Source organism: Notamacropus eugenii, chromosome 2 (assembly GCF_028372415.1).
Source record: "Notamacropus eugenii isolate mMacEug1 chromosome 2, mMacEug1.pri_v2, whole genome shotgun sequence".
In the NCBI taxonomy this organism is placed as follows: domain Eukaryota; kingdom Metazoa; phylum Chordata; class Mammalia; order Diprotodontia; family Macropodidae; genus Notamacropus; species Notamacropus eugenii.
In genome coordinates, this window is record NC_092873.1 from 500355154 (window position 1) to 500377478 (window position 22325).

General features: G+C 41.7%; 1 protein-coding gene and 1 pseudogene across 7 annotated transcripts in view; both read right to left on the reverse strand.

Moving 5' to 3' along the window:
• LOC140529956 (guanylate-binding protein 7-like) overlaps positions 1-14631 on the reverse strand; it is a 433747-nt gene extending 419116 nt beyond the window's left edge. For 2 of the 7 annotated variants that reach the window (XM_072649012.1, XM_072649008.1), the window contains exons 1-5: positions 14500-14606; positions 11090-11285; positions 4764-4891; positions 2723-2832; positions 1277-1470 (exon numbers count right to left, since the gene is read on the reverse strand). In XM_072649012.1, the coding sequence (XP_072505113.1) occupies positions 1277-1470; positions 2723-2832; positions 4764-4891; positions 11090-11279 (622 nt within the window). In that variant the 5' untranslated portion in view covers positions 11280-11285; positions 14500-14606. Of the gene's footprint in view, positions 1-1276; positions 1471-2722; positions 2833-4763; positions 4892-11089; positions 11286-14495 lie in introns of all 7 variants that reach the window. The other 5 variants (XM_072649011.1, XM_072649009.1, XM_072649010.1 and 2 more) reach the window with 4 other exon arrangements.
• Positions 14632-16076: 1445 nt separating this feature from the next.
• LOC140523222 (protein MEMO1 pseudogene) lies at positions 16077-17122 on the reverse strand (annotated as a pseudogene).
• Between the last annotated feature and the right edge of the window lie 5203 nt (positions 17123-22325).

The following is a 22325-nucleotide window of genomic DNA, read 5'->3' on the forward strand; positions in this document are numbered from 1 at the left end:
TCTCCCTGTCACCTTTTCCTCTTGGATCCTGGAACTCTCTGCAGCCCTGTTTGGACAGTGCCTCCTCCAGAGATCTTTGATGATCCCTGTGATTCCTTAGTCCGTTCTACCTCCTTTGGTCCCCACATTTGTTCTTTATATTTTTTACTCATTTATCTTTCACGTTTTCCCCACCTAGCTTGTAACCTTTTTGAGGGCAGGCTTTTTTGTTGCTGTACACTGAGCAACTAGCACAGTTCCTTGGTTAGAGTAGATATTTATTGAATGCGTTTTTGACTAGAATTGAAGGAATTTATTGCCAAACATGAATTAAATATTTCCAATGAGATCAGCATCCCTGCCTGTATGCCATCAAGGATTTACCAGTCTACAATGAAAATAGTGCATGATTAAAGATATGTACAGTTAGATTTATATCCCCTTGTGAAGTGTCAGAAGAAAGGTTACTGGAGCAATAACAGAGCTGAATGGGAGCATCTGATGGTCACGCAGAAATCTTTAAGATAAGCAAGATGTATTTGAGAGAAACACAGCCAGTACTTCTCTAGAATTCTCAAGGGGAGAAGCCCTCTGTCCTCACTATCTAATGAATCTATAGCTAGAGGCTTTTTTGGACATCTTGGACTCTAAACTCTTTGTTTTACAAATGAGAAAACTGAGACTCAGAGACATTAAATGACTTACCCAAAGTAACATGTGCAGCAAGCACCAGAGATTTAATTTGAATTCAGGGCTTCTGACTCCAAATGTCATTCCCATTTTATGCACAATGTGCCTTCTCAAGGATATGACTATCTATCTCTTGTTATGAATAAGGTCTATGCTGTTACTAGAGAGGAATAATTCCTCAGACTGTTCCCTGGACTGAATGAAATAATCCTTAAAATCAAATCATTCTCTTGAATTCAAATTCCATGTTTGCAAACCAACTGCAGGACATAAAGAACATCAATTCCCCTTTGTAAGTCTATAAGATACAAATCCATCACAGAAGTTGGCAAAAATCAGTTATCTCAGGAACTACCCCCACCTTGGAAGAGGTCAGTAAATGATGAAATTTCTGGAGCTACAAAAAAAGAGATTACCTGACCCTCAACAAAGCCATGAGAACCTTGATAGTTTTCAACCTTGATTTCTATAGTCTTTGTATGAAATTCAAAAGAATAGACCCAGGAATAAACAGCTAAGCTCCAAAGAAGAGGAAAAATATTGGTGTCACTTTCCCCTTTATTGCCAAGAGCCACTCATAGGCCAGTCTTAACTCCTAAAAAATTACCTTTACTGAGTTTCAAGGCATTTTCCAGGTACTCATCTGGGGTGATGGGACGGCCATCTAGCTCAAGCTCCAATGTAAAATCTCGCACAGTCCACACAAAGTCTGGGAAGAAGCCCACAAACTCTGCTGAGTCTTCTCCAACAACATTAGGTGAGGATTTGACCTTAATTAGCTCTGTCAGCTCTTTCACATATCTAAGATCATGGATAAGGAAAAGGAAATACCCACCAATATCATAAATTCAGTTATTACTTCTGGGATCTTCCCTTCCCTGCAGTGAATCTTACAAATTCTCTCCTCCACCTTTCCTTTTGTACTCATAGGATTTAAATGTAAATTCATACATTTGCAGATGTAAAAGGGCTGAAAAACAAGAGCTTTTCAGGACAGTCCCTGATCAGCTTGATATTTGTTCCAGTCTTATTGAGGTCTCATTATGATTCCTGATTGCTTTACTATTTGAACACAAGTTCTTGTACTGAACCAGCCAGTCAGGAAGCATTTCTTAAATGTTCACTATGCATCAGGCAGTGTTCTAAGTGCTAGGCATATAAAAATAAAGGCAAAAACATGGTCTCTGCTCTCAAGGAGCTCAAGAACTTGACCCACAATGACAAAAACTGCAGAGGCAAGAAGAATAAGGATTGAGAAAAGACCAGTAGACATGACAATTTAGAGATTATTGGTAACTTTAAACAGAGAAGATTCAGTTGAATGATGAGGTCAGAGGGGATAGAAGAGAGTCAGAGGAAGGGAAGCAGAACAACCCTATCAGTGAGTTTCATTAGGAAGGAAAGTAGAGAAATAGGATTGTAGTGTTTTATGATAGCTGATAGCATTAAGCGAAGGATTTTTAAGGATGATGGAAACACCATTGACTTTGCAGATGACAGAGAAGCAGTCAATAGATAGGGAGAGATTGAAAATTAGTGAAAGAGCAAGGATGATAGAAAGAAATACCTGTTAGAAACGACAGGATGAGATGCAATCAAGAGCATATGCAAGGCCCTTGCTTTTGCAAGGAGAGGGGCCTCCTCTTTATGTGAGACAGAGGCGAAGGATGGGATGTAGAGGAGGATGAGTGAAGTGAGATGAGGAAGAGGAGTGAAGAAGAGACTTGGCAGTAACAAGACAGAAGGAAAAATGGAATGATTAACATTTCAGAGTTCTTGAAGATGGAAGTGGAATCCTGATGTCTAATGGCAAGCTCAACCAAGGTCTATCCAAAGCTTTACTTATGCTCCTGGTGCCAGACTGTCATACAAGGATCAACCAGTCTGGTTTGGGGACATTGACCCCAAAAGATTGGCCACTTAGTGACAGGTATTTCTGCGCAAAATAGCTCGTGATGGTGGCTCCTAAAGTGTGGATAGTTTATCAAATATCCTGGTGAAGGATAATTAGCAATGAAGATGTCATGGATGTTCTGACGTTCTGAAAGGATACTGCATCTGTTCCAAGGCCTGGTGGTTGATGGTATTCATGCTGTTGTAGACAAAAGTGCTGCTGAGCAGGATGGCCAGGGCAAAGATCCAGGAGTCATTCTTGGAGTCACCCTACAAAACAGATTATGTAAGTTAGCCTAGTATTCAGATCTTCATGGGTGACACTGCATCACTTGTAGAGTCAGTGATCAGTTCCACTGGAGTCAGGGAATACACATTTGTTCAAGATTTGATGTCTTAGGGTTGGGGCCTGAGATTTACTCTAAGTCATTGCCTGGAATCTATGACTAAAATATTATCTATCTATCTATCTATCAATCTATCTATCTATCTATCTATCTATCTATCTATCTATCTATCATCCACCTATCTTTATATCCATCTTTTTGTCTGTCACTCTATATTTTATCCATTTGACTTTCTAATCTAGCCAATCAGAGAAAGATCGAGGCTGGCAAACCTGGAGCCTATTTTTGCATTTACTTTTTTTCAAATCATATTTCATTTTTCCCTTAATTGCCTCTCCCCTCTGATTGGAGGACTGTTGTGTACAGCAGTAAATGCCTCCCAAAACCTTCTTTTAGAGGGGACTCAGATCACACCTTTCCAGGTAATTCTCCATTTTCTATCAGCAGCTCTGCTTGGTTTAGACTTCATGCAATATCCTGCCCCTGCACAGGATTTCCCCTTTCCCCTTCCCCCATTTTCAGCTTCCTTTTGTCTTCCTCCATTAGTTTGCAAGCTTCTTTTTTCTTTCTTTCCTTTTCTTATTTGTATCCTTAGGATGGTGCCTGATGCATACTAGTTACTTAATATGTTTTTCATTGACTTGGCATGGTCATAGCCTTCTTGAGGAACACAAAAATAGGACTTTTGCTCTTAAGACTTCACAATTTCCCCTTGAGATTGTGCCCGTGAATGTGTACCTTGATGGGGATAAGGCAAACTTGGGAAGGAATTCAATGCTAAAGAATATGGGGCTTCAGCAGGCCAGCATAGCCACATATAGAGATGGCTCTACTCAGGTGCCCGTACTCTAGCCAGTAATATCAGCTCTTTTACCTCACAGAACAAGGGTGGGGCTCTAGCAGTTGCAAAAACCCTAAAGAGCAAGAATTTCTACGTGAAATAAAGCAACCACTAATCAGTTGTTATAGAATGCATTGTGGGATCAACAGTTTCCCTGACTTTTATATACAGCCTGCCAATACCTGACAGTTGTGCATCTGCTTTGCATTTTTATAAGCTTTGCAAAGGATTTTATACAGATTATCTCATTTGAGTCAAATAATAATCCTAGGATGTAGGTGCTTTTATTATCTTCATTTTACAAATAAGGAAACTGAGTTAGAGAGGGTTCAAGTGACTTTTCCGGCTTACATGGCGTATGACTCTCTGAGGTAGAATTCAAAGTCAGATTCTTATGACCCCAAGCCCAGCACTCTGGCCACTCTGTTCCCTGGCTGCTCCTTGAAGGCAGGAGCTGAGTGACTGATATTTTTGTTCCCTGAGCCCATCAGAGAGTAGGTTCTTAGCAACTGCTAACTACAGCAGACTGCTCTTTTTATTCTCTGGAGAATTTACAGCCTTGAAGAACAATTTCAGAAGTAGGTTTTCAGAGGCCTTTTAAAGAAATGAAAACCATCTGAAAGAAATGGGATTCCCAGAGAGTCAGTCTGAACTGAGGTCCAGCGCCAGCCTCATCCTAGGGTTTTGGTCACTTCCTCTTGTGGCCCATCTTTTTCTGCAGCTCGAACTTTTGGGAAATCCTTGATACAAGGAGAGTAGTAGGACCCTGTGATGGGTCCTTTATCTTTACTAGACAAGGCTTTCTTATTCAACATGATGGCAGCATCCCAGGGCCCATCCAGCTTGATCACCCCACAGACACATTACACAAGCATCCCCTAGCAATAGTTTGTTGTACCCCCCCTCCCCCCCCCCCACACACAGGCCTGCCAGATATAAGAGGTCATTCCTTCTTGGATTAGGCAGAGTTAGGAAGGGAAACTGAGTGAACAGAATGTCACTGATTCATTTACCTTTTCCACATCTCCAAGGCCCTCAGTATCAAGCAGAACTAAGGTATGGTCAGATTTTATGGGGTGAGGGACGCACCACATCCAGATGCCCTTTGTGTGAGACTGCACAGTAGAGCCAAGGGAGAAGCCTGCAAGGGAAGGGTGAGACATGAGGGTCCATTGGAGGCAGGAAGCCAAAAGGCTGAGACAGCCAAACTCCTTGGTCCTAAATGGAGAGGATGACAAGCTCCTCAGTGGGGAAAGAAAAAGAACAAGGATTAAAGGTAGCATTTATCTGGCACATTTTGTTTGTGTTCTCTCCTTCTGTCTTCGCAGTAATGCTGTGAACTACGTGTTTCTTTTATGACTGAACTGAGACTGAGGGTGGTAAATTACCAGGTCTGGGTCACACAGCCAGGGAGCAGTTGAGGCAGCTTTCACAGTCAGGTCTTGCTGGTTCCCAATCCCACATTTTCCAACATCAGCAACTTGGGACAGGGGAATGCATGCATTCAGTTTACCCAGAGCACTTTTATTAGACTTATGGGGTAAGATTTATGGTAAAGGTGGCAAACAAGATGGATGAGACCTTCAGGTGTGTCTGGAGACATCACCTTTCTTAACACTATCAACCACACCCACGGCTGTAAAAAGTTTAGACTAACTCCAGAATCCTGAGCTTAGAGAAGGAAGAGCAGTCCAGAGGAGAGCATCATGGGAGTGTTGGTAGAGAGCAAGGAAGGACACAGGACAGCTGTGGGACCCTGGGCAAGTCACCGAATCTCTGTGTACTCCTCTCTCATGCAGCTCTCAGCAAACTTTCTAAGACCTGAAGTGACAGGGAAAGAACTGATCTACAAGAGAAGCCAAAGTCTCTACTCAACAGGACCCACCAGCCAGTTGCATCCACACACATAGAGCACAGCACAGCACAGCTATGAGGTGACTTCCTAGAATCAAGTCAGCTTCACTGGGATTCTGACTTTGTAAGCTGTTACTGAAAAACTGTCCTTATATGAATCCATAACATCTTTCTTTAATGGGAAGAAGGAAGCAAAGGAAACAGGCATTTCTTAAATGCCCACAGCGTACCATGCACTGTGCTAACAATTCACAAATACCTCATTTGATTTTGATAACAACCCTGCAGCATAGATGCTCTAGTTATATCCATTTTACAGTTGAGGAAAACGAGACAAACCAAGATCAAGTGACCTGCCCAGGATCACGCTGTGTCAGTCAGTGACTACGCCTGTTAAGTGAACTTAGGGTTCGCTTGAGGTTCAGCATTCTGTCCACTTTGAAGGCTTGTCCAGAATGCCCATAAACCCAAGTCTGCATGAAGAGGGTACTTCTCCATGACTCCTTTATAGCCCCCAAAGCTTTCCTCTTGAGGAAAATTTGCTTTCTTTTTTTCACTGGTTTCTATCATTTAATTTTTGGTAGTATTGTTTTTATTACTGTTATTTGTATTGTTTTAAAATATTGTTTGAGGTCTCTATTTTCTGTGCTCACTGAGTGGCCAAGTGACCTTTGCCCATAGTAAAGCAGGGTGAGCTTAGAGGAGCCTTGCACAATTATCTGTTAGATTTGAGTGTGAGCACCAGAGGTACCGGCTATTGTAGGTTTGAACCCTGACAAAGGATGCTGGTGTAAGAATGTGTAGCTACTATGTGAAGGAACCACTGAAAGCTCTTCAAATAAACCATGAGCCACTTTAGAGGGGCTTGAGGTATTGGAGAGTTTCTTGGAAAGAAAACTGCATCTTGGGATCTGTGAGAGTTTCCTGACAGAAGGGAACTTTGTCAGATTCCCAGAGATAAAGCTAGGAAGGAGAAAGCAGACTGGTGTGACTGATGACACCGTGCTATGATATCCTGGGACTCTGCAGTTTTACTTGGGGGGTTGGTATGGAGGCTTATAGAAGGTTAACCCATGGGGAGCCTTTTAATGATTATCTTCTTCTTATCTAGGTTGATGAAGTGATAGATAGAGGCCATTTTGGCAATGAAAATAGTCAGTGCTAAATGTACCCAGATTTGATATGTTATGAAGGCTCTTAGTCCTTCGTGTACCTCCCTTGAGTAGGAGACCTGCTTAAACATCTTGTAACCCTGAGTATTTTCTCTTTTTGGGTGGAACCTCAGTAAAAATGAAATCCCCACCAGAGAGGGATACCAAAGTTGTGACAAATTGAGACTTATTGCAGTATATTATACACCACTGGTTTCCAAATCGATCAATGATTTAAATAGTTTCAAAGCTTGAATCATGAAAAATTGACAATGGATGGAAAGTTATATTTTCACAGCTGTTGACAGAAGAAAAGTTTCATGTCTCAGAAAATTATAAGGCAAAATATAAAAACAAATAAAAATGGTGAGTAACAAAACCAGTCAATGAGAATGATTAATGAGATTTTGCCCAGTTCAGAACTAATCCATTTAGTCCCTGAGTTGTGGCCCTCAATCAAGGGTTATCTGTATATACTTTAATTTACATGTAAGATCCTGGAACTCTGGGACTTTGTCCTGCTTCACAATGAAATGAAGGGGCCTTTTGTCTTAGCTACCACCACCACAACTGCTGACCAGCTGTCATGTGGACAGGAGGTATGTGAACAGCAGTGTGCCTCAGACCAGCAGCCTTCCTGGCAGTCTGGCCCACAAATCTAAAATGAGGAAGGCAACTCTCACAAGGGGCCCTCCATCCTTACTGCAGTGAACAAAGCTGATGACCAATTGGCTGTGTGGGATGACCTCCTTAATAAAATTACAGTCTTGACCAAAGGAGTAAAAAGGGAAGATATTTATTCAGCTTTCTTGAGAAAGGGCACTCCTGCCTATGTTCAAGATGGCTGAGGAGGGTGAGGGTGTGCCCTGAACAGCAGTTTTTATAGATCCTGATACAATACCCCCACCTTAACCCCTTCCTCTTAGCCCATTGGCTGACCTTTGAGGGTACAATCTATTCATGGAAAATCTATCCCGGGGGGGCGGAGCCCAGATGGCGGAGTAGAAACACACACATAAGCTAGCTCTGAACCCACCACCCATAAAATATCTGTAAAAAAGATTCTGGAACAATAAATTCTGGAGCAGCAGAAGCCATAGAACAATGGAGCAGACAAGATTTCTGTTCCAGAGAGACCTGACGCGAAAAGTCTGTCGCACCCTAGACTGGGAGATGAGCCCAGCCCTGTCTTGGCTGGCACCAAGAGGAGCAGATCCAAGCAGGCTTCAGGGAAGGAATCTCCAGCAGCCACATGGGTCCTTGCACCCACGGGGCCCAAAGGTTGATGAGAGTGTCTTCTAGGCTTGCCGAGAGGGGAGTGGGTACCCCCATAATTCAGGCCCCCTCAGGAGGCAGCAGCAGAGGCAGAAGCAGACCAGGGCTCCTCAAGCAGGCAGGAGCCTGGATCCATTGTTGAAGGTGTCTGCATAAACCCCCTGAGGGAACTGAGCCTGTGAGGCGGCCTTGCCCCTACCTGAGCACCTGAACTTAATCTCACACTGAATAGCAGCCCTGCCCCCTCCAAAGCCCTGAGGCTGGGAAGCAGCATTTGAATCTCAGACCCCAAGTGCTGGCTGGGCGGATCTGGAGGCGTGGTGAGGGTGGAAAGAAAACTCAGATGTCAAGTCACTGGCTGGGAAAATGCCCAGAAAAGGGAAAAAAAATAATACTATAGAAGGTTACTTTCTTGGTGAACAGATAATTCCTCCCTTCCTTTCTGATGAGGGAAAACAATGCTTACCATCAGGGAAAGACACAGAAGTCAAGGCTTCTGTATCACAGCCCACTCAATGGGCTCAGGCCATGGAAGAGCTCAAAAAGGATTTTGAAAATCAAGTTAGAGAGGTGGAGGAAAAACTGGGAAGAGTAATGAGAGACATGAAAGAACAGCATGAAAAACAGGTAAACACCCTGCTAAAGGAGACCCAAAAAAATGCTGAAGAAAATAACACCTTGAAAAATAGGCTAACTCAATTGGCAAAAGAGGTTCAAAAAGCCAATGACGAGAAGAATGCTTTCAAAAGCAGAATTAGCCAAATGGAAAAGGAGATTCAAAAGCTCACTGAAGAAAATAGTTCTTTCAAAATTAGAATGGAACAGATGGAGGCCAATGACTTTATGAGAAACCAAGAAATCACAAAACAAATGAAAAGAATGAAAAAATGGAAGATAATGTGAAATATCTCATTGGAAAAACAAGTGACCTGGAAAATAGATCCAGGAGAGACAATTTAAAAATTATGGGCCTACCTGAAAGCCATGATCAAAAAAAGAGCCTAGACATCATCTTTCATGAAATTATCAAGGAAAACAGCCCTGAGATTCTAGAACCAGAGGGCAAAAGAAGTATTCAAGGAATCCACACAACACCACCTGAAAGAGATCCAAAAAGAGAAACTCCTAGGAACATTGTGGCCAAATTCCAGAGTTCCCAGGTCAAGGAGAAAATATTGCAAGCAGCTAGAAAGAAACAATTCAAGTACTGTGGAAATACAATCAGGATAACACAAGATCTAGCAGCTTCTACATTAAGGGATCGAAGGGCGTGGAATAGGATATTCCAGAAGTCAAAGGAACTAGGACTAAAACCAAGAACCACCTACCCAGCAAAACTGAGTATAATACTTCAGGGGAAAAATTGGTCTTTCAATTACCTTGTAACACAAAAAGAATTTTAAGAAAAACAGAGTCTTTATTGCTTGGTTTCTCAGGGCCAGGTGAGACAAACAGGGCTGACACAAAGGGCCCCTGAAGGGTCTTCACTAAATATACCTGTTCTACTCACGGTTCTCATAGGACTGGAAATTCAGCCTCACTGGATCTGTTAATTATCCTGAGCTGAATTCAACCTACAGCAGGAGGATCAAATCACTGACTCCATCTTGATCATTCCCTCCCCTCAGATCTTGAAGAGATAGCTCAGATTCTTTCTTCTGAAACCCCTAAGAAGAGGAGCACCCTTAATCTCTAACCCTGATTGTCCACCTTGCTTCTAGCCTGGCCACTGCAACCATTGTTCTGGGGAATAGTACCCTTGAGACAGGGGAATCTGTCCCTGCCACCACCAACAGCTGACCAACAGTCACTTTTGGGCATCACCTTTTGGCAGCAGGTAAGTCTCAGAACCCTGAAAACAACAGCATCCCCTTCACCCTGGCCAACAGTTCTGAATCCAGCCCATTTCTATCAGAACTGCTGATGGCATCTCAGGCAACTCTGGTCCAGGGGGCCATCCCTTAGATCTGCCTATTGACTCTGCAAATGCTGTAACCCCTATTTCTTCAGTAGCCACAGCAAGCAAAGACCCCCCAAGACAATCCTTGGTATTGACCAATGGTTCTACAAGGGTGGTTTTAATCAACAGAAGAGACAAAGAAGATGCATTACTATCAGATTTCTTGCTGAACCCTTAGGCTCAATGGGTCTTTCCATGACTTCAAGCTGAACCCTTCTGTGTATTTTCTCCTCATTATGATGACTTTCTTGAGAACAGGGGCTATCTTGATTTCATACTGGCATTGTCAGTACTTAGAACATTAGATGGCATGTAGTGCTTAATAAATTCATTCCTTCATCAGGGGAAGAAAGGGGAGGGGGGAAGATTCTAAAGGTAAACATGTTGATACTCTCCAGGGCTCAGTTTGAATATGCAACAAACTAAGTAAGCTCTAAATACATTTCAAAACATAAAGCCACAATGTAGTATAGTGCAGACAGCCCTGACTGGAGCCCTGACCTGGGTTCAAATCTTGCCTCTCTTGTTTGCTACCTGTGAACAATAATAAGTAGTCCTCTCTGGGGCTCAGTTTCCTCAATCATTTGCTGTGGAGTGATTTAATTCACAAGTATTACAGCCTATGATCTAAGCCTTTGATGGACACTCCTTCACCTGACTCAGTCTCTCCTGCCTGGAATGCTCCCCTCTCATCTCTGCCTTTTGGCTTCTCTGTTTTCTTTCCATTCTCAGGAAAACTTTAGTGAGAATCTTTCCTGGCTCCCTTAGTGCTAGTGCCTTTCCTCTAATGATTATCTCCAGTGTATCTTGTATAGATCTCATTTGTACACACTTGTTTGCATGTTGTCTCCCCCTTTAGACTGTGATCTCCTTGAGAGCAGGGATTGAATTTTCCTTTCTTTGTCTCCTAAGAATTTAGCAAAGTTTCTACCACATAGTAGACACTTAGCAAATGCTTGTTGACTGACTGGAAGACAACAGTAAACCAGAAGTCAACTTTTAAACCTTCATTAGGTCTTAGACATTTCTTGTAGCAACTGTAACCCTGTGGCACAATGTTCCCCAAATTCAGACTCCTGGAGGCCAAGACTCCACTTACCTTTGTTCTTTCCTGCCAACTTGTTCATCAGGTAGGATTTTCCAGTACGATACATGCCAACTATAGCTACCACCACCACTGGCTTGGTAATGGAAGTAAGAATCTGTAGGCCTTGTTGGTTTACGATCAGCTCTCCATTACTGTTTTCTACCAGACATATGGGTGCCTCCATGGGCACTGTTGATGCCATGGTCACCTGCAAATTCAGAAGATCCCCTTAGATAGAAATCAAGATGCAGAATTCACACAATCCTCAATCAAGATTGCCTAGGTGAGTCAGATATTAGTAACAGCCAAAGAGAGGATGCTCTGTCCTTCTGGAATTCTAGTTTTAGGACCACAGAACTGCTGATGGCAGCTAATAAAGATGTTGATAATAATGCCAGGTAATGTAATAATTACCTTTATGTAATGCTTTAAGTGTTATAAAGTACTTTTTAAATATTACCTCATAATAAGTCTGGGAGTTATGTGCAATTACTATCCCCATTCTTACAGAAGAAGAAATTGAGGCAATCGTCAGGGCTTAAACACAGATCTTTATGACTCCTGTCCCAGCTCTGTATCCACTGCACCACTGAGCTGCCTTAACTAGCTGTCCTGTGAGGTTGTTCTTGATACCTAGTGCTGTCACCTAGGGAAAATATTCCCAATCTTTGAAAGTCCTGCCCTGGAAATTTCTGCCTGGTACAGCAATTACATCCCTTTGTATTATGCTAGTCCAGGTCCACTGTGGCCATGACCATGAGTTTGTGTGAGGGAGGGATAATATGGGACAGTGTCTGCGGTAAATATGTTGAGATAAATAGGGTTTTTTAACTACTGCTTGGTGCTAGTGCCTTCTCAATGTTGGCTGATCTGCTATAGAGTGATTTCTGCGCATCGCTCCCTTCCCCCACTCCACCCAGATTTCTGATTATTGCTTCAGTTTCTATTTACTGACTTCTGTTTTTCCTTCTGAATTTGTGGAAACCAAGGGGCTCTTTTGTTGGACTGTGGAAGGGCACTGTTCTTAATCATTGGCATCATGGAAGAGTGGATAGAGAGTTGGTTTGGGAGTCAGGAAGACATAGGTGAAATACTGTCTCCTACATAACCTGAGTGTGTGACCCTACTTAAGTCACACAACTTGCCAATGATCCTTGGATCTCTTTAAGTCTATTGCAAAACATTTGTAGGGCCTTTATAGGGAGAGGAAATTTCATTCCTAAGGACATTATTACACCAGAGAAACTTTAGGTCCACACCAAAAAAAATCACTTGTGGAAGTCACCCGACTTCTAAATAGGGAATAAGGACCCCAAATTCTGATCTCATGATAGGAATCTAGAAACAGCCCCTCAGTGGCTGCTCAGATAAGACTGAACCGCTGTCCACCTCAGTCCCTTTCAGTGAGGTCTCAGAGCCCCAGGTCCAGAGCCCCAGTTGAACCCAACCCTTACAGACGTAGTAAAATTGTAAAGAACTTTGTGGTCCTTTTTGGGGTCCAGTATATAAGGCCAGGAGAGAGGACAGTCACTGTCCCTGCCTCATAGGATCACCAGGGATTCTTTCTTCCTGGTTTATAGATGATTTCCCTGAGTTTCTCATCCAAAACAGATAACCAGTGGATCTTTACTCCTGGGAACATCTCCAGAGCTTGGAACAAGGCAACCTTCACTGGGTCATAAAGAGAGGGTAGGCTGCCTTCTGTATGAACCTTGACCTCATAAGTTATAGTGCCTATTAGGTAATGGGGAGCAGTGCAAGTACACTTTCCCCATTTCTCTTGGATTGGAAATAGTCCCTATCTCGATACTCTGGGTCAGGAGAGGACAATGAAAAGTGACATGATATGCCATTCCCTAACATGAGACTTGTTGAGGCCATGGGGCAAGTTGGATAAAGGGCTAGACCAGGAGACAGGAGGAGCTGGGCTCCCATCCTGTCAGCCACTCATCCCAGCTGGGTCCCCATGGACTTAATGTCTGCACCTCAGGCTCCTCATCTGCGTGTTCGTCCTTCGTTGCCGAAGAAGACCATGCCATCAGAGAAATAATCACATGACTTGCCCTCAATTTTGCTTTGAGGGAGGGAGGGTTGATTCTCATCTGTGCAATGGGCACAATAGCAAAGTGCTTACTTCACTGGGTTGTTGTGTGACTTCAATGAGATACTTTCTCTAAAGCACCTAGTGGACCACGTGTTATTCCCCTTTGTGCTTTCTCTACAAATTCTTTTAAGGTTCATCTTGAACTGCTCCTAATTCATTAGCTCAATCTAGTCTTTGCCTCCTGGATCACTGCCTTGTGCTGGTGATAGTGATCACTGGCTGACAATAGATGATCCACTAGAGAAGGAAGTGGCAATGCAGTCTAGTAACTTTGCCTTAAAGCCCTATGATCTATGGGGTCATGGAGAGTTGCAACAACAGTGCTTGCTCAATCAGCATTTTCCCCATGTAGAATCCAATCTTTGGATGGAGCCAAGTCCTGGCAGTCCTCCCAGCATTCCCCTAGCAGCCTGCTGAATAGCAGTGAGCACCTAGAGTCAAGGGGCCCCAGAGCAAGGGCCGTGCCTGCTGTTCCTGCCCCAGGATCTACCTAGGAGGAGCAGGGCCATCCTCAGAGAGGTCCATCCAGCACTGGGGGTAAAGAGCATGTGTTGCACTCCCTCTATACTGTCTCCAGGCTGACAACTATAACCCCACACTCCCAGAGTATTCTGGGAACTCACATTGCCCTACTCCTGAATAGTACACTTCCAGACTGATATAGATTCACAGAGTTTTACAAACTTTATAGATTTGGTCTTCTCCCAGCAAAAACAAATGCATGCCCCTACCACTGAGATTGCCTAAGTGGCAGAAGATCAAGCCCTACATGGTTAAAATCCAATTTTAGTGTGGTTTCACTCTGCTAGGCTGAGAGTCATCAATTTCACATCTTTTACAGACCTTAAGCAATCATGTGGTCCCATTCCCTGCCTGTACACACTTATGATTTCATCCTGTGACTTACAGAGGTTAAAGGATTTAGCCTGGATCAGGAAACTAGATGAGCCAAGGCTAGAACCAGATGCCAGATCTCCCATATTGTGGCTACATCCTTTTTCCTTTAAGCTTGTCTTGCTCTGTTTTCTGAGCAGTGACATCTGTAGAATGAGCCTGTCCCCCTCAGCACTTCCAACTGCCTGAGAGGGGATGAGTTGCAGTGTCTCCAGAATACAAAGCCAGGGACCAGTGTTGGGCTTCTGACTAAGTAGCTAAGGCCAGAGGAAGTTGTTTGGATGAATCAGTGCCAACCAAACATGTATTATTCAAGCTGCCGCTTGTCCCTTCTCACTCGGTTTTAATCCTGAGATAAGCCTTCAAGCTCCAAGGAGAAGATGCAAGGAGGATGGAAGAAAATTTGGAAATTGCCCTTACCTACTTGAGGAGGCTTCAGGCCAAACAATTGACGAATGCTCTCAAGTTTTCTCTCTCTCACCTCTTCCCTTATTTGCTCTTCTTTCTCCTCTCCTCCCTTCTCTCTGTTGCTTGTCAAAATGCTTCTATTATTTATAGTAAGAAGGAAAGTATGGGAGGGGCAAGTGAAGTTGAAACCGAAAGCAGATCTTTCTGTTCCTAACTCCCTAAGCCTAGAATGAGAGACTAAAGTGCATGTATGGGTGTGCTTGAGAAATGCAAGAAATGCCTAATTATTCACCAGATGTGAGAGATTCAACAAAAGTATTTTCTATTGCTAACCTCAAAAACATCTACACATCCTTTATACCTACCATGATAAACAGAGCCCAGGGCCTCACAGCACACATTCTTTAGGTAGATGACCTAGGTCCCTGACTGCTGGCATTAAAGTATTAAAATTTTGAAACCTCTTATCCACTGACATTTATTTTAATCCCATGTAGGGCATTAAAGGGCAGCTATGTGGATAGAGTGCTAGGCTTGGGGTAAGAAAAACTCATCTTCCTGAGTTCACATCTGGCCAGAGACATTTACTAGCTGCATGACCCAGGGCAAATCTCCTAACCCTGCTTGCCTCATTTTCCTCATCTGTAAACTGAGCTAAAGAATGAAATGGCAAACCACTTCAGTATCTTTGCCAAGAAAATCCTAACTGGAGTCACAAAGAGCCAGACATGACTGAAACACAACAACAAATTTCAAGGAAAATCAGAGATATTTAATGCAAGGGTTTCTCCTTCAATTTGTTTCTCTTCTTGTACTATTAGTTGATTTTTAAGTATAAAAGCGTTTCAGTTTCAGACAATCAGATTACTTATTTCACTCTTTATAATCACTGTGTCCCTTATTTGGCGAAGAATTTTTCCATAGACATATCTATGAAAGGTCCCCACCTTGGTTGACTTCGAATTTTTTTTTCTTACTCATATCCATTTTTACTTTATTGTAGAATAAAATACAAGTTGTTGATATAAACTGGATTTCTTCCCAGCTCTGCCGTGCTTCCCTTTTCCTGACTGTCCAAATCTGCACATAAGAGTCTCTGACCTGCTTTATGGGTGCCTAGCACATAGTAATCGGTTAATAAATTTCAAATAATTGGCTAAATGATAGTACAAAGGATATAAATCTATCTCCAATAAATATCATTTGTAAATGCCATTTTCATTATTAAAAAGCTTTCACCCTTGTTTCTTTACAATTTACAAAACTATTCTGAAAACTGCATGTGTGTTCTGAGGTTCTTGAAAGAATGCACTTTTGAATAGGATAAATGCTTTACAAGAATTCAAGGGCCGTTTGCTATCATGTCTTTATATCCATCATCACTTTTTAAAATCATAAACTATTGTGATGTTAGCCTTCCTTACATGACACTAAACAAGAAAAATTTTACATTGAGTTAAAAGTAAGGAAGGACTATACCTGCTAGAAAAAATGAGAAGAAAGTTGTAATAATTTTGAGATTTTAGTATCCCAAAGAGTGAAAACTATATCTTTTCAAGGCCTAGGCTGGGACACCATTTAGAATATGAGTATTCAGATCTTTAGTGGACTGTTAAGTGCTCCAGCTGCATAATTCATTGAACTGTCTTGTGTTTGGTTTGACTGAGAATAACTTAAAAACAAAGAGTTCATATGCATTCCATTCTTCTGAAGCTCTGTGATAGTATTTAGTAGCACCCCAAAAGGATGTCTTCCTGGAGTTGTATTATAGTATTTCTTCAAGTCATTGCTAAAAGATGTGGAGTCTAATTCTCCTATAATACTCATGCCCATTTTATCTAGGTGTTTAATGAATCTATAAAATCTCCTCCTGGGTTTCATCATATTAATTCTAATACAACCTTTGACCTCCAATGTCAGAAATCAGAAGAAACCACAAAGAGATTACTAGACTCAGCTACGTATTTACTGAAGAGTTTTCTGAACAAATTGTGGTATATGAATGTAATAGAACACTATTGTATTATAAGAAATGATAAGCAGGAAGACTTCAGAGAGGCCTGGAAGGACTTACATGACCTCATGCTGACTGAAAGGAGCAGAACCAGGAGAACTTTATACACAGTATGTGAGGAATTTTTCTGGTAGACTTAGCCCTTCACAGCAATGCAAGAACATTCCCAATGGACTCTTGAGGCAAAATGCCTTCCACATCCAGAAAAAGAGCTATGGAATTGGATCACAGAATGAAGCAGAATATCTTCTCTTGTGCTATGTTTTGTTTCATTTTGGTTTTTCTCATGGGTTCTCCCATTCATTTTAATTCTTCTATGCAACATGAGTAAGGTGAAAAATTGTTTAATAAGAATGCATGTGTAGAACCTATACAAGATTGCATACCATCTCGGGGAGGGAGGGAGGGGGCGAAAATCTAAGACCTATGAAGTGAATGTAGAAAACTGAAAACAAATAAATTAGTAAATAAAAAAAAAGAGTTTTCTGAATTTCTGTTCTTTTGACTCACTCGGAGCTTCAACCAATACAGGGATAATGGTAACTTCATCTCTTTGACTTTCCATAACTTTAGGCATGTAATGCAAATTCAATAGAAGTATCAACTTGTGTGTAAGCAGGAGCATCACAAGACTCACAGTAAGTATGCCTTGTATGGAGGTAAATAATGGCTCTAGCAGGTGTTCTTGTGCTTGTAAAAGTCAGCCTTCTAATTATGCAGTCATTTGAGGACCTGAGGCTGTGTGCCCACTGTCAGCCTGACTTCCTTGATTGAACATCTTGGAACCAGTGCTGTCTGTGGTTTGGAAGGATGAAAGAGGTGGAAATGACTTTAGCAGGTGTAGGAATTGCTCAGGGAGGGGACAAGAGTTTGGAGCCTAGCTCAGAAGGTGGTGGCTGCCATTATTTCCAGTGGAATTTCTCTTTTTCTTTCTTCCTACTGAGTTTTGTTGGTAGTCTATAAAATGCAGGTGGCTTATGTGAGCTTATTTTATATCCTACAACTTTGCTCAAATTGTTCATTGTTTCAGCTAATTTTTAATTGATTCTCTAGGATTCTCTAAATATATCATCCTGTCTGCAAAGAACGATAGCTTTGCTTCCTCATTGCCTTTTCTTATGCTTTCAATTCCTTTTTCTGATCTTGCTCCTATAGCTAGCAGTTCCAAAACAAAACTAAATAATAGTGATAATAGATATCCTGCCTTCACCTTGACCTTATGAGGAAAGCTTCTAGTTTATGCCCATTACAGATTATGTTTGTTTTTGGTTTAGATAGAGACTACTCATTATTTTAAGAAATGCTCATTTATTACTATGCTTTTCGGGATTTTTAATAGGAATCGGTGTTATATTTTGTCAAAAGCTTTTGAAAATTGCTGTCCAACTCCATAAAGGGAACTGATAAAATTCTGAGCACAGATTTACACTTACCTTCATTTATTTTTATTGCATTTTTCAAGCGTGAGTTTTCTTTTGCATCATGACTAATATGGAAATATGTTTTGCATGACTTTATATGTATAATGAATATTGTATATATGTACATATATATGCATATATATTTAGCACTCATTTGAAAAAGTTGAGTTCCAAATTCTCTCCCTCCCTTGTGCTTCTCCTCAGTTTATTAAGAGGACAAATCATAGGATAATAGTTATTCATGTGAAATCATACAAAAAATATTTCATGTTACTATGTTAATTATTAACATATTAAATATTAACATGTTGCAAAACAAAGCAAGAAAAATAAAGTGAAAAAACTGTGCTTCAGTCTGCACCCAAAGTTCATCAGTTCTCTCTCTGGAGGTGGATAGCATTTTTCATCCTGGGTACTCTGGAATTGTCTTGTATCATTGTACAAACTAGAGTAGCTAAGTCTTTCATACTTACCCCCCCCCCACCTTTGCATCATTATTCTACTTAGCACAGTGCCTGGCACATAGTAGGCACTTAATAAATGCTTATTTCCTTTCTTCTTTTCTTCCCCCCATGGAAAAAAAAAAGAAAAACAAAATTCTTGTAACAAGCATATGGAGTCAAACAAGACAAAATCCCACATTGACCTTGTCCAAAATGGGCTACAGTTCTAGAGGGCACCTCTTTTGTGGTCCTCTCTTCTATTCTTTCTCCTTCCCTGGATTCAAGATAATCTCATCCATGTCCAGCTGCCCAGTCTGCTGAGAGAAGGAAGGCTCTGGGGAGCCTTCAGAAGGCAAGGAAGCAATCTACCAGAACCAGTTCTAGTTGGAGGTGTAGTGGGAGTGGACTTTCTTCTCCTTGGTGGTGATCCCAAAGGAGAGAGAAATAATGCTATTAGGAGAAAGCCTCAGTTCCGTTGCTTCTACATGTGTGCTTTTGTCTCAGGTGTAAGAGATTATAGCGTATGATATTGTGAATTTCAAAAGGGCAGGAGATTGGGACACCAGAATATCCAGGTATATATCATCCATCATGGGGTTTGGAGCCAACTTGTTCAGTTTTGAGAGCCCTTGGAGTGAAGAGTGGTCTTCAGGACACAGCCCAGCAGTAGCTGAGACCAGAACTCACCTCATACTCATGCCATATTTGGGCATGAATTTGGTAGGACCAATACTTTGTGGAAAAAGTGTGAAATCTGAGCCCACTCCTGAAAGATTGAGGTAGTAAAGGGGATATTGTGACTCTGAGATCTTGGGGGTGAATGGGAAATGTTTGTATTTCCATTTCTGTCATATCTTAGATGGAAATGTCTCTTTGTGAAAGCCAATTTTAAAAATTAAGTTAATTGGAACTGGTGTGCTAGTCACTGCTGGCTAACAGTGGAGAGACCACATCAAAATGGTTCATGGGATCCCTAGAATCCTGAGGGGGAGATATAACTGGCCTTGTTCTAGGAGAATGAGGCTACATGTTTTGGAAAAAGCTTTAAAAATGAGGGGAAGAAAGCAGTTGCACAAAAGTGACAGCATGTGAAATATTCCCCACATATTCAATCTCTCTCCTCCTCACCTCCCCTAACCTTTTCTAGGGCCAAGCTTGGCTCTCATTCACCTTCTCCTTCCTTCTAACCTATGACTCTTAAAGAAGGAGGAGAGATTCTTACAGAAGACAAGAAAACTGCTTTGGAAGAGAAAACCAGGAAAGTTCTAACTGGCTCTTGCTCACTTCAAAGTGAATGTTTCTGTGTTGCCAGTGATCTGGTCTTCCTCCCCACCCCACACCACACCACCCCCATCCCTCTTGGTTTTTGGTTATTCTTCCTTGATTACTCTTTTCACTAGAGCAGCTAGGTGGTGCAGTGGATAGAGCACCAAGTACAGGAGTCAGGAGGACCTGAGTTCAAATCTCACCTCAGATACTTGACACTCACTAGCTGTGTGACCTTGGACAAGTCACTTAACCCTAGTTGCCTCATCCTGGGTCATCTCCAGTCATCCTGATGAATATCTGGTCACTGGATTCAGATGGCTCTAGAGGAGAAGTGAGGCTGGTGACCTGCACAGCCCTCCCTCACTCAAAACAAGATCAAGTGCAAGTCATGTCATCATTTCTCTGATGGCATGGTCTTCTTCGGCAACAAAGGATGAACACACACCATTTTAACTGCTCAGTCAGCTCTAATATTCTTGTCTTTGTTCCTAAGGCCTGGAGTTTTCCAGATTTCCATAAGAGATCTGATAATTTAAAAAATCCCAGACAAACTCCAGCCACCAGTATGAACCAAATAACTTCTTTAAGGAGGTAAGGCAAACTCAAAGTAACATTCTTTATCGCATAACTCAGTGACTCACTCACAGAAGCCACAAAAGGAATTGCCTAATGACAGTGCTAAAAGAGGACTGCTTGGTGGAGAGAATTAAGCAGACTCTCAATAATTTACATCCTCCAAGCACTGTCCTCAGTTTTCTTCTCTTCCCTTTCTCTTTCATGATTTCCTCACCTCCCATGGATCCAATGATCATATCTATGAATTTGGCATCCAAGTTTAAATATCTAGCCTCAATCTATGTTCTGAACTCTGATTTCAATTTACCAGCTACTTTCTGGAAATCTTCACAAAGGTAACTCACATTTAATCTATCTGAAATGGAACTCATTATATTCCTCTTTAAACTAATCCCATCTCCAAATTTCCTCATTTTTCTTGAGAGTATTGCCTTTTTTCTAGTTACCCAGGTTTACAACTTTGGCGTAATCTTTGACTTTCTCCTATCTTTTACCATGTCATATGTAGTTCCCAAGTCCTTCTGATTCTATCTTTACTTCTCTCAAATGCTTTATCTTCTTTCTCCTCAGAAAGCCTCTTCCCTAGTTCAGATTGCCACAATCTCTAGTAAAGATTGCTGTGGTGGCTCCTAATTGTGCTCCCCATCTCCTTGTCTTGACCTTCTAATCCTTCTTCCATGCAGCTGCCCAACTGACATTTTAAAACACAGATCTCACTTGGTCACTCCTAGTCAAAAATTTTCAGTCAGTCTCTAGAATTACCAGGAGAAAATAGAAAAAAAACTTCAATTTCCATTTCCAGCCTTCTACAATATGGTACCCACCTATCTTTCCAGGCTTAATTTATTATCATTCTCTTTCATGCACTGTTCATTCCAATCAAACTTGTCAATAGAGGCTCTCCATAAATGGCATACATCTCCCACGTGTGTGCATTCACTCATGTCTGCAAAGCATTCTCTCTACTCCATCTCTTGGAACACCCAACTTCCTGCCAAACACAGCTCAGCTGCCACCTATCATATGCAACTTTTCCTAGTTCCCCCAGCTGTTAGTACTTGCTACCTTCTGAAATATATGCTCTATCCCGTTTCTAGAGTGGAAACTCCTTGAGGGCATGCTCTATTTAATTATTGTTTTTGTATCTATCATCCTGTAAGGAGGAGGAAGCATGTCACCTTCTGGATGTGGGTGCCCAGCCAATCCATGCTTATTCTCACTTCTCTTCTGTCATACTCCTGCACAGAAAGGAGGCCTGAGTTCACATCCTACTTCAGATGTCTATAAATTATGTGACCATGGGTAAAGTCAGCCAGACTGTCAGACCTGCTCCTGCATCTTTGCTCCCACCCCTTCAAATGGGAATGGCCATCTGTAGTACACTTCACAGGAAAGAACTCTGAAACTTCTAAGTGACCTCTCTGGCTACTGTTGTTACTTCTTCGGTCACTGACTAGTAACTGCGGGTCTGAATTTCTTGTCTTTTCATTTAAATCACTGGATTTCCTGTTTCTGTGAGCTAAATGAGAGCTGAGTTCCGGATAGGTGTAGCCTTTCTGGGAAGTCCTGCCTGATTTTTCTTTGTTAATGTTGAAGGAGAAAGGAAGTGGTTTATTTTGATTTTGTAAGTAAAGCTTTTACTTGTATTTTATGATTCCCCAAATGTCTCTTCATGAATTTTTAACCCTTGAGCTTGAATTACTAGACTGGTTTAGAATAAACTTAAATGAGCCACTATCTTTGGCCTGGAGATGACCTTCTCCCCCTCTATATGATAGGGGCAGCCAAATGACCCAGTGAATGGAATGCTGGGTCTGGAGTCAGGAAGACCAGAGTAACTAGGTGTGTGATCCTGGGCAAGTCACTTAACCTCTGCCAGGCAGTCAGTGAGTCCATAAACATTTATTAAGCATCTACAATGTGCCAGGCTCTGTGCTAAATGCTAGTGTCTGCCCCAGTTTCCTTAGTTGTAAACAAGGGAAATGACAGTACGTCCATCCTTGGGTTGTTGTGAGGATCGAATGAAATAGTATTTGTGAAGTGCTTTGCAAACCCTAAACACTACAAAGAGGCTATTATTATTAAATATTATTATCTGACTAGAGAGGGAAATGACTAT